General features: G+C 38.3%; 1 protein-coding gene across 1 annotated transcript; it reads left to right on the forward strand.

Annotated features, from left to right (window-relative positions):
- The first annotated feature begins 3,950 nt into the window (after window positions 1-3,950).
- On the forward strand, window positions 3,951-8,540 carry fmoda (fibromodulin a). The gene is made up of 6 exons (XM_077529809.1): window positions 3,951-4,056; window positions 4,480-4,853; window positions 5,684-5,806; window positions 7,040-7,180; window positions 7,261-7,528; window positions 7,881-8,540. The coding sequence occupies exons 2-6, from the start codon at window positions 4,509-4,511 to the stop codon at window positions 8,030-8,032; spliced, it is 1,029 nt and encodes a 342-aa protein (XP_077385935.1). The 5' UTR covers window positions 3,951-4,056; window positions 4,480-4,508; the 3' UTR covers window positions 8,033-8,540.
- The last annotated feature ends 4,125 nt before the right edge of the window (window positions 8,541-12,665 follow it).

Here is a 12,665-nt window from a genome sequence, read left to right on the forward strand (position 1 = left end):
CATCCCAGACTTCTTCCATGCTCTCTTCTTGCTAACTACCAATGCAAAAACATTTCGAGTAAACATGTCGCTTGTAACACAGAGGCACACATGCACATGGCCGCGTGCACATGCATGTGCATGTCACTGCAACTTGGGTGCGTGTGTGTTTGTGTTGGGGGTGGGGTATTGCCATTCGGCCTTCCGCAGAGTACCTGGGGATCCAAACAGACCATTCTGTGTGTGTGAGTTTTTGTGCGAGCAAAATGATTGCAGACTTTTTCCTCCCAAATATGAGGGAAGATCATGGTGGAATGGTTGAGAACAAAAGGAAATATTGAAAGAGTGCCATCCGGTACAAGCACAATCATAATAAATCACACGCTCAATTAGGTTTTAAGCTTTTTAAGTGTTGATTGTGCAATGTGGACATGGCAGCTATCACTGCACAATCACAATCTATCAGGCAGAGGTAACAATATGTTTAGGAATTTGGTTATAGTTTGCAGTGCACTGTCAAAAAAAAAACTTTTAAAGAACTGTAATTGACTGGCAGCTGGGGTGTAAAAAAATACTGAGAAATAACAGAAACCTATTCTAACTTACTTCAATAAAAAAAAACAAAAAAAAAAACATTATTCAATTAAAAAAGGCGGACCCAGCCTACTGCTCAAAGCCAGCTGAGATAGGCTCCAGCACCCCCGCGACCCTTGTAAGGAATAAGCGGTCAAGAAAATGGATGGATGGATCATTTTAAAATATAGGAAATATCGGTCAACTAACATCGAACTACTGTTATTTTATGATTATTTTTATTTTTTTTATTTTTTCTACAGTGTGGTATCAGAGCTGGACTTGCACACACACACACACACACACACACACACACACACACAAATCAGCCCTGGCCCGCAGAGATGACTACTGAACACCCCTGGTTACCATGTAGCACTGCCACTAATGTTGATTGGTTCAGTTTGCTCACTTTATTGAAAATTGATTAATGGTATACTTGCTCTAAATCGTGGTCCAGTCTCGCGGGGTAAAATGGAGGAAAATAATGACTTAATAACACAACAGTGGCTGCAAAAAAAATAATAAAAATGCCGGCCCACCAGGTATCTGCCCTAAGTGACAGATGGCCAGTCCAGTCCATCTGACTGAATGTCCTTGATTGACTATGGTGGAAATTAAAAATAAATAAATAAATAAATGTTTTGATAATGTACTTTATTTTTTTTAAACAGAAAGGAGTTCTTACAAAAAGCTATTTTTACTTGTAAAAGAAACTCAGAAACTATACAAAAGTATACTAACTAGTAACTATATAAAGTCACATTTATAAATAAGTATATATAATTCATAAAGTCACATGTCACATTTGCAGACTTTTCAATTTAGCATACAATGGAGGCGCTTATAAAGAGATGGACAGCAACTTTATGGTTAAGATTTTCATTAGGCCATTAATGTTAATTTCATAAAAATAATAACACGAGCAAAAAAAAAAAAAAAAAAAAACTGAGAGAAAATTTCGAGTGTAACTTTAGTTGGGGCTCAGGTGTGATGAGTTGCTTAATTTTTCTGCCCACATTTCCATAGACTTGCGGTGCCCTCGGGTTGTTTCATATTAACACGTGTGGTCTTTGTCATTTATCGTTTGTCTGACATTTTATGAAAGGTCGTATTTAACTGCCATAACGTGATAGCAAAGTGAGTCATATTCAAAGTAAGTGTTAGCCCATTTTGGAACTTTCGCTCCAGATCAATCAATCAACATGCTCGGAAAATTTGAACATTCGTTATTTGTTGCAATCTGTATGATTGCAACATTACTGTAAATTAAAATCTCTGCACGCCATATTGCATAAATTTCTATTAAAGTACATTGTGTAATATTTTACTCATTGTGTCGAAAAAGAAAGAGAAACACTTCCTGACTAATCCTAAAAACAGTCTATATAGTACTGTAACATAACCATTTTTAAAAAAAAATTTTTTTTAACAATTCAGTCTATTAAACAATGTAGTCAGATAATTTTAGTTTATCTGTATATTCAACTTCACAAGAGGTAAATTCTCTATTCCATTCCCCCTCTGAATTTGCCATAATCATGTTTTCACTTTTGGACCCGTGAACGCACCGCACCATCTGACCCTCTTGTCCACAGCACTTCTCAGAATTGACAGTAGGGGGCAATGTTTCTATCTTAATCTGGAACGTTTAAACGTGCTAAATCCATGACATTATTACTGAATGAAAACGAAAAATACAAGAGGGACGCGGAATTATTATGTATGTATTTATTTATTTATTTATTTATTTATTTATTTATTGATGTATTTTTAGTAGACTTCAATTATGCATTGTTGCATGCATTGTCTTCTTGAACATGGAAAGTATTTGGTGTACAGCATGAGCCTTCTTTTTACGGTACCACAGCTGATTTTAATGTTTGTTGGACAAGTTACAATGAGAACAATGGAATCCATCAATATGTGTGAAAAATTGTGTGATGTAACGTCCTTTCCATTTGTGCTTGCAGACATCTGCTTTCGATTGTGTATTTGATGTTGTTTCCTGCACCCCAGGCTGGGTGCTGCTTCAAGTTACTTTTAAAAGGTCTGATTTTTTTTTCTTCTTCTTCAAATAATCACTTCACATATCCATAAACATAAAAAGATATATGTCTCACAATAATATCGACTTCATTTTTAAAATATATTTTTATTTCATTAAGGACAGATGGGTTGTTGTACAATGTAGTATTAGCAAGAGCCATTGTGCTTGTGTACCTATAAATCATATTATGCACATATTTAGGGGGAAATTAACGTTAAACATTTCTTGACAATAAAATGTTATATGTGACCTTACTAGTCTAAAGATGACATTCTAATTAATATTACATTTGTGGAATAAGAGTTATGCAGCAAAATCGAGTCATTTTTATCCATCTCATGGGGTGGCCATTTTGCCACTTGCTGTCGCGTAAAAATGACATCACAGTTGCTCAGGGCTCAGGCAACGGCCAATCACAGCTCAGCTTCATAAAACAGATGATCTGTCACCTTCACACAAACACAAGTGAAGGTGTTATCTCGGATGGTGTGCTTGTGCGGCTATTAGGATCTTGTTTATTGTTCGGAAATTAACAAATTCTTTCATTTATCATAAATCATATTGCCTAAACATAATATTAATCAGAATGTCATGTTTAAAAACTAGTGAGGTCTTATTGTCAAGAAATGTTTAAGGTTGACTTCCCCTTTAAATAATTAACAGTTCCACCCATATTTTTTTATTTTATTTTATTTTATTTTTTATTTTACAATGTGTGATTGAGCAAACAGTGACAGCGAAAGTAACATTCTTTTGGTAAAAGGACGAAAAGGAAAGCTGAACACAAAGTCAGATGGTATTGGAGCGGCAGGAAGTGACCCACATTAAATCCAGACAGCTAACATGTGGGCAAGCTCACACATGTGTTCAATTAACCCTTCAAGAACCGCTTGGAGAGGAAGCTCGGCAAATCGTGCACTCGAGTGATTGTTACTGTACTGGCAAATCAGGGCGATCCTCTCTTGCCAATATGCCCTCTAGTGGCTGTGAGCATCACAGGTGATGACATACTCATCTTATGCATCTACAGAAAAGTCATATTACATTCTATATTTGATTTAAAAACAATTGTATATACAACAGTGATCCCACAAACGAGTTAGTTCATTGTGAGTCATGTCGTAAAGTGAGAACCTGTAATAGTAGCCTACTTAAAAAAATACAGTTTATATGCATAGTATTAGTTATTGTCTAATTTTAGATTATGAAAATAATAATAATAATTATAATAATACACAATTTTTGTAGTGTTGTGTGTTTTTCTTACTAGGAAAAAAAAAAGGTGCAGGAGGGTGGATGGTGAAGTGGAAGAAACCATCACTGTGAATGAGCAAAAAGGGGTGGAGACGGTCACGTCTATTTTGTTGTTGTTGTTGGTCTGTGTGCCCACCAGTCTTGGGACCACTCGGACACAGCGAGGGGGACGCAGAAAAGGGGCCTGTATCGCAAAACAGGTAAAGTGTGTAACTGTGTCTGTGTGTGTGAATGCGTGTGTCTGTCAATGTGTCTCTTTGAGCAATTAGAACAGTATGAGGCCTAAAATGATCAGATATGATTATAGGATTATTGTTTGCTCGTCAGATATCAAGTTGATTTTTGGATTATCCACTGAAAGTTTGGGCCACTTTTGAGGCCCAGGTACAAAGAGTGGATTGTAACCAGTTTCCATTTCTCTCTCTGGCATTTTTTCCCCCACTTCCTCCTTGGATTCCCTGTGGATTAAGACTTGTAAGAATGTTGCTCCCTGCAGGCAGTCCCATTCCAAAACTATGCCCGTAACTACATTTCTTGTGTTTGGGTGTTTGTTCAACATTAGTGCAAAAATAGTTAGGATGAAATACTTCAAACACTTGTTATTAATTTCTGTCACCATCCAGGTGAAAGAGGATATTGCACGAGTGCCGCCATGCATCCGGTGATCGTCCTCTTGTCTGCCCTGCTTCCACTGACTCCCTCCCATGCACAAGATCCGTTCGCCTGGCTGTACAGCCGACGGGGCGCCGTCCAAACGGAGACGGCAGGAGGCGAGTGCCCCCCCGAGTGCAACTGCCCCCCGACCTTTTCCATCGCCATGTACTGCGATGCACGGGGCCTGACAGCCATGCCCGCCATCCCCTCCCGGATTAAATACTTGTATCTGCAAAACAACGCCATCACAGCCATACCCGACTCGGCTCTGGTCAACGCAAGCAATCTCGTGTGGCTTATGATGCATTACAACCAGCTCACTTCAGGTGGCATCAGTGAGAAGGTAAACTTGTCAGTCATGAGGAGATAAGTTCAAGTTAGATGGACATGTATTACTTTAACTCTTTTACTGCCACACGTTATCAAAGAAAAACTTTGATATGACAGAGGCTTTGATCATTGACAAAAAGTGATACAATGCTTCCATCTGCTGGCTATAGTTTACAGTGTTTTAGATTCCACAACCCATTGACCAGTCAGCGCTGCACTTAGACGTTGCACTGAGGAAAATAAATAAATAAATAAATAAATTGTTGACGTTATTTAATGTTTATGGCAATATACGTTGTGATTTTACTGATCGTTATTAAATGTTTTTGGCGGAGTTAAAAAAAAAATCAGCTAAGTGGACACAGGGACATTAAAGGGGAAGTCAACTCCAATATATATATATTTTTTGACAATAATATTTTCTATGCTGCCCCACTCGTCTAAATTTGGTATTCTGGTTAATATTGCGTTAGTGGAATAGGAGTTAATCAGCGAAATTCAGCTGTTTTTTTTAATCCATCTCAGGGGGCGGCCATTTTGCCGCTTGCTGTCGACTGAAGATGACATCAGTGTTGCTCAGGTCTCATGCTGCATTCGAGGATGGTCGGAAGTCGGACTTTTCCGAGTTCAAACCAGGAAGTGTGTACGGGAATGCACCCTTGAACTCGGAAATTCCACTTGCGAAGTCAGATAAAAAATAAAGACCCCGACTTCACTAACAATTAAATTTGTTGATTTTCATCAAAGTTACAGCGTCCTGGTTTTTAATTGTGTAAACACCTTAATTAAACATTGTGGGTCTGAATCTTGCACAATTTACAAGGATGATCATCTCGTTTTCAGGCCTTTTCAACGTTGGAACGACTGGAGCGTTTTTATTTACAACACAACAATTTGACCAGCATCCCTCGGAACCTCCCTCGCACCCTTCGGGACTTGAGGATCAACCATAACAACATTGAAAAGGTTTGCAGCAGTCGTGTATCTCGGGGGGTGCAGAGGGGGAGAAATAATAGATATTTGTCTACAATAACTTAGATATTGCTTTAGTAATACAAGTATGCTTTTTTTTTTAATTAATACTCAAAATTAACTTTTTGTCGGCCAAACATCCAAAAAAATATACATTTTGTGCACAACAGCGACTTTGACACTAATATTTTTTTGTTTAGTGACGCGCTGTGAATTAGATTTTATGTGACAAAGGCTTTGATCATTCATATCATCCTTGAAAACGTTCTATTTCATCAGATCATGTCATGTTTCATTGTACAGTAATTTGCTACACAGGGAGCCCATTGAAAAAGAGATACAATGCTGCCATCTGCTGGCCATAGTTAGTGGGTGTTTTTGATTTCACAACCCCAATGACAAAGCAGCGCTGCGTCCATTGAGAAAAAACAAACAAACACGAAGTAAACGGTTTTTAATTAACGTTTATGGTGGAATTCATTGGGAATTTAGCATACGTCATTAACTCATTTACTCCCAAAAACGTATAAATACGTTCTATTTTAAATATTACCATGCTCCCAAAGATGTAATTATATGTTTTGGCTTTGATGCAACCTCTGAACTGAAGAGAATGCTTGAAGCAATTGTAGTTATTATTAAAAAAAAACGGCCAGCAGATGGCAGCAGAGTATAAGATATCAAAAAGCTCTTTTCCCCACTATTTTAAACAGATTTGTGAATAATGATGAAACTTAGCCATGTTCTAATGCTAATTGATGCAAAATAGAAACATCAAGAAATACACTTTTTTTTCCTGATGAAAGAAAAGACTTTAATCTTTCTTTTGGTAGGCTCCATGTTTTTATAGCAATAGGACACAATATTCTGTGGGCCTTGCAAAATCAGTCAAAATCCAGTAAAACAACGAAAATGTCCTGGGAGTGAATGAGTTAAAGGTTTTTGCCGGTAAAAGAGTTAATATCAATTCACAGCAAGATTAGCCTTTTTAGGTTAACTTTAACCTCCAGGATTCCGTGCCGTGCCCAATTTTGTCTGGCGGTACTGAAATAGTGGTGACAAAGCGATAACAGAAGTGTGGTTAAAATAAAAATGATGGATGGACAATTACAGTTTAGATCAGCTTGAAAAAAAAAAGGTGAATTGAGGATGACGTTGATGAATGACAGTCCAGCAAAATTTTGTAAATTCCCCACCAGTGGTATTAATTATGTAACCGTTGCCTAGGTAACACCCTCAGACCTACAGGGAATGGACAACCTCACAATCCTGCATCTCCATGACAACGCCATCACAGACATGGGTGCATCGCTGAAGTCGTTGACATCTCTCACACTGTTGGACGTCAGTGCCAACAAGTTGACAAAGGTGAGTGCGAGTATGTGACTTTTACGTAGAAATTTAAGAACCTTTGTATGCTTCAAATCTCCCCACGCTCTCCACTCAAGGTGCCTGAGGCCCTCCCTGAACAACTGCACCAACTCTACTTGGACTCCAACTCCATCGCCTCTCTGCCTGAGGGCTTCTTGGCCGCTTTCACACAGCTGCAGTATCTGCGGCTGGCCCACAACCAGCTCACAGACACGGGCCTCCCGTCCAACATCTTTAATGTGACAGGCCTGGTGGAGCTGGACCTGAGCTTCAACCACCTGGAGAGAATCCCTCTGGTCAGCATTGCCCTGCAGCATCTTTATCTCCAAGCCAATCACATTAAAGGTAAGAAGCGGTAGGATTTTTTTTCCAATCGTAGTCATTTTTGTCATCGTATTTCATCAGAAATATAACAATAAAGGTTAAATTAAAGAAATTTTTTAAAAAAGTGTACACTTTGAATGAGTGAATGAGAGGAGCCGCTTCGATTGGTCGGGAGTCGGCTGCGTTCCATCCCTCAACTGTTCACTTTTATGCCAGGTTGCCAGGCAGAGATCAGACTTCATCATGAAAAGAATTGTGCCCTCTAGATTTTCTGATCGACAAACTAAGGGCTGAGTCCTGGAGCTGGAGTTTTTACAGTCACATATGTAAGTGATGCCAGATGATTAATTGTGTTTGTGTTCCGCTGTTGCAGAGTTCACATTGGGGAGTTTCTGCAACGTTGTGGGTGTCACGAATTTCTCCAAGCTGGAAACTCTGCGCCTGGAGGGGAATGAGATCAGTCAAGAGGACATCCCTTCGGATTCGGCACTCTGCCTGCGTCTGGCCTCCAGCATTGACGTTTAAACGTGTGCTCGACCTTTTGATAACATCACCTTCATCATCAGCTTTGTTATATATTACTACATCCAGAAGATGTGGTTTTAATTGTTTCTGTGTGCAAAAAAAAAACGTTTGTATAACTCAAGAAGAATATTATTTTAGAATTGTTAGGGACGTCTACAAATTCCAGGTCCATGTCTTGTTTGTCCATAAAAATACAGGTCCTACTATTTTTTGTTTTTACAATACTGTGACCTTTCTTTCCTTACTCTTTTTGCTACACTTGAAAATATTTGATAATGTTGTCGAATTAGATGTTGTCTGAGTTTGACATAACTCCTCTTTCATACTGAATGTGTTGACCTTAAAGGTACGTAGCGGAGTTGCATTCACAAGATAATCTTTCATAAAATGACAATGCTTGATTTGGTGCAAGTGCACTCGTAACAATGATCGGCACCTTTTTCTTTACTTCTACTTTTTGCATGAATAAAATGTACTTTGTGTCTGTTCATCCATTAAACTTGCATGTATTGAGTATATCACTACATACTTTGTACGACATTTCAAGCAAATGATTACTTATTTTCCCATTATATTACTTTAAAACCCAGGACACACATAAATCCTGTCAACCAGATGCTTATGGGGTGATTAGAGGATTTTATCCCAAAAATATTTTACCTTTTAAAAATGATGAACAAAATTTAGTACGTTATCAGTTTGTGCAAAATGTTGAAGTGACTCCATCATGCCACTAAAGGTCCTGACAGAGTAACTATCAATGCAAAATATTTGTGCTTACCAACATTTGGTAAACTCTGTTATATTGACGCAATTAATAACATGTATGGTCAGACACAAGCTTCTCCCAGGTGTTCTCAAGATGAATAGATTATTAGGGGTGTCAAAATGAGTGTGTTAATTTTGAGTTCATTTAAAATTCCTTTGACGCCACTATTTTTTTTTTTAAACGTGTGATTAATGACTGCTCCTTACTTGGATAGGATGTTGCAATCGCAACGCAGCAGACACGTCCATCCATCCATTTTCTTGACCGCTTATTCCTCACAAGGGTCGCGGGGGCAGCAGACACATCCACATTCAAATTTAGCAATAATAATATTTAACAATAATGCACATAGGCCTGTTTGTGGAGACTGGGGTCAAGTTGTATTCTACAATTTAAAAAATGTGCAGAAGTTACTTCATATTAAAGATTAGATAGCTCTTAATACGAAAAGAAAAATTGAGCTGTCAACATCTTATATATATAATTATGCCATCTAGTGGCAGAAGAATGACCTAAACACAAATCAATATCACACTCATTTTTATTTTTATTTTTTTTTACAGTGGAGTACACCTTTTTAATTTTAACTCAATTTTATGAATTATTATGAAGTTACTGTATCAATGACTAAAAGATGCAGCCAGGCTGTGTTTTACAACATAAAACTATCCATCCATCCATCCATTTTCTTGACCGCTTATTCCTCACAAGGGTCGCGGGGCTGCTGGAGCCTATCTCAGCTGGCTCTGGGCAGAAGGCGGGGGACACCCTGGACTGGTCGCCAATCGCAGGGCACACAGAGACGAACAACCATCCACACTCACACGCACACCTAGGGACAATTCGGAGCACCCAATTAACATGCCATGCATGTCTTTGGAATGTGGGAGGAGACCGGAGTACCCGGAGAAGACCCACGCGGGCACGGGGAGAACATGCAAACTCCACCCAGGAAGGTCCGAGCCTGGACTCGAACCGGAGACCTCAGAACTGGGAAGCGGACGTGCTAACCACTCGACTACCGTGCCAACATAAAACTAATGAGCTAAAAATAGTCAAATGTTAAATGAGCACATCTCTGACTACTTAAAATCATGCCTTGTAATATCACTATTGGGCTTATATCGACTTCATTTTTATGAATTTTGTAACAGCAAGAGTGATGCAAGAGTGCACTTACTATTTAGTGAAAAATGATTATGTTCCGTTTATTATGTTGGAAGTCATAATTGAGATGCTGATGAAGCCGAACAAGCTGCGATGGTGTTGGCGAACAGATGGTGACACATTTTGGGTGTCTTTGTGACGTGTTGGAACATTTGATGAAACAAAATGTGCATGCGGACGAGGGTGATAAGAGTTCGAGTTGATGGAATTGAGTACATCCTTTCCACATATCTGGAGATTGCCATACTTGGCCTACAAGAATGGAGGTGGTAGGTGGATCTGATGACATTGGTTGAAATATGGAAGAAAAAAAAATGTTTGATCTGCCTCGTATCTTTCTGTAGGAACTTTTCTTATACCTTATTTTGTGATGTTGGTTCTTACTGGAATTCCTCTGTACTTCTTGAAAAGTGCATTGGGACAATTCTACAGTCGAGGCCCAATTCATGTCTGGAGAGCAGTTTCCATACTACAGGGTAAGATCTGCAGAGTTGCATGTCTGATTGAAAATTAACAATGGTTACTGGTAAGGGAAGCGTTTGTTTTATGGCTCCCAGTTGATTTTTTTTCAAGGTTTTTCATTTAACTCAATTCAAATAATACATGATCTAATATCTTAACTAATTTCTGGTGGACTGGTTGCAGGCAGGTGAAATGTGAACCGTCTATTGGGTGCAAAATCCTAGCTGCGCAAATGTCAGCTACAAATCCTGATATTATTATTTGGAGTGCATTCAAATTGTAAGGGTGTTTAAAAGTAGAGCAAATGTTGCTTTAGTTGTACCAAAGCTAATTTATAAAGTCTGTTTTTCTAAATGAATTATTCATATTCCCCATCTTCAGTAAATTATTTGACTTCAAGGGAATATTTTAGCTTGTCAAAAAGATGGCAGGCCAACAGGAAATTGTGCTTCAGGAGGAAGGAAGACAAAAATGAAGCCATGACGACCAATTCTTCTAACACTTAATTGTCCTGTTCAGGTGTTGGCATTGCCATAGTGACAGTGACCCTGATATTGTTTATCTGCTACAATGCCATCATGTCCTACAGGGATTAATAGTCTTGAGTTTAATGCCTGAACTAACCTCGAGCGCCTCTAGGGGCACCATGTTTGTTTTTCGGATTATTAACAGATTAAAAACCTCAAATATCAGTCGATATTCTGAAGATTGCTGCTTTTCGTAGATAACTTTGAGTTCCATTTTTCCAGTTTAGAGGTTGATAATTTTGATTCAAGCACACACACAGTACATCATCCAGTTCTTATTATTTGTAGGTTTATGTATTATTTTCTACTGGAAAAGGAGGAGCAAAGAATGAGCGTGTCATAGGATAAAATTAAATTAAGTTAAAACCCGCGATCACATTCAATACTGGTTTAAAACTAGTGAAAGAGTTAATTAAAAGTACTGTATTAAGATTTGAAGGGAAGGAAATAGCACCTGCACGAATAGGTTTGGCAACATTGAACCATCGTATGTGACTATGGTTGGCTTTTACTGACATCTGGTGGCGAACGATTGAACTGCTTCCATTGACCCGGAGCACCGCAGGCAAAAGCTTGTAATGTAATAACAGCATATGAGTGGGCAGAGCCATGCTACGTTCACACCAAAAGAAATGTATTTCCCAATTCACCTCCCTGCCACTAATTCCTTACAATTATAAACCAATTGCCTCGGGTACATGTTCAGGTGTTAGTTAGGAAATCAAAAACTGTTGTTCATTGTGTAATGGCGGCTAAACCCAGAACATGACTGCACTTCTGCGTGTAAGTTTGTGTGTACCTCCCCCCCTCCACCACCCACGATTATTGGCTCTGATGATGTAGTGTCTGGTACTCTTACTGTATTTACCATATTAGAAACAATGAAAAATTTAAATATGTATTCAGCTGAAACCTATTTTACATTTTATTTTATGTTGTTTTATGTGCTCAGATTTTTATACCAAATCTTGCCTCATCCAAAATGCAATATTTAGTATACAACGTTATTAATTTTTGTATTTACCATATCATATGTATAGATTATGTGTTTTTAAGTGTAGTTCATATCGATGCAAAACGATGTGTATTAGCATAAAAACGAAATGTCTTGCGCTTTATCTGGCACCACCCGAATCGACTGTTGTCACAGCAACTTAATTAAGCCTTATTTTAATGAGTTCAGTCACCATTTAAGAAAAAAAAAATCTTGATTAGAGCTTTCAAGTAAGCTTTCTCTGTCGTTGCCAAGGTAACCCAAGATCACCTTTAGTGGTCTTTAATATTGAACACATGGAGCAGCATCTCATTGTGTTTGCAACTGGAATGTTCAATCTAAAAAGGTGCTTTGGCTGTTATTATTTACCTTTCAAAAATAAATCAATTGCAAGACTTCAGCTCAGCTAACAACCTATAGAACTTTTTATGTTGACATAAGGCTAAAACTTGAAAACACAGCTAAGTTCCATGCACATCACATACTAACTCTCATAAGTTACCAGTTGGAGAAAAAAAATAAAGCCCAAGGCCCAACGGGTTACCGTTTAGTTTGAATAAACTAACAGCTAGCCTTTCCGCTCTGTAGCTCGTGTAATTCTGAGACAACACACCAGACAGGTTTTCGGACAATGTTTAGTGAACAACTTGAGGAAGAGCGACTAAAGATGTTGGATTGTTTTTGTTTGGGATCATGAAAATGACTTTGTTTGGC

This window comes from Festucalex cinctus, chromosome 8 (genome assembly GCF_051991245.1).
Source record: "Festucalex cinctus isolate MCC-2025b chromosome 8, RoL_Fcin_1.0, whole genome shotgun sequence".
Classification (NCBI taxonomy): Eukaryota; Metazoa; Chordata; class Actinopteri; order Syngnathiformes; family Syngnathidae; genus Festucalex; species Festucalex cinctus.

Excerpts from the sequence above, each read along its gene's own strand:
- fmoda (XM_077529809.1), top strand. The coding sequence starts at position 4,509 with ATGCATCCGGTGATCGTCCTCTTGTCTGCCCTGCTTCCACTGACTCCC. Across the intron at positions 4,854-5,683 it reads CAGGTGGCATCAGTGAGAAG|GCCTTTTCAACGTTGGAACG; the intron begins GTAAACTTGTCA and ends TCTCGTTTTCAG. Across the intron at positions 7,181-7,260 it reads GTGCCAACAAGTTGACAAAG|GTGCCTGAGGCCCTCCCTGA; the intron begins GTGAGTGCGAGT and ends TCTCCACTCAAG.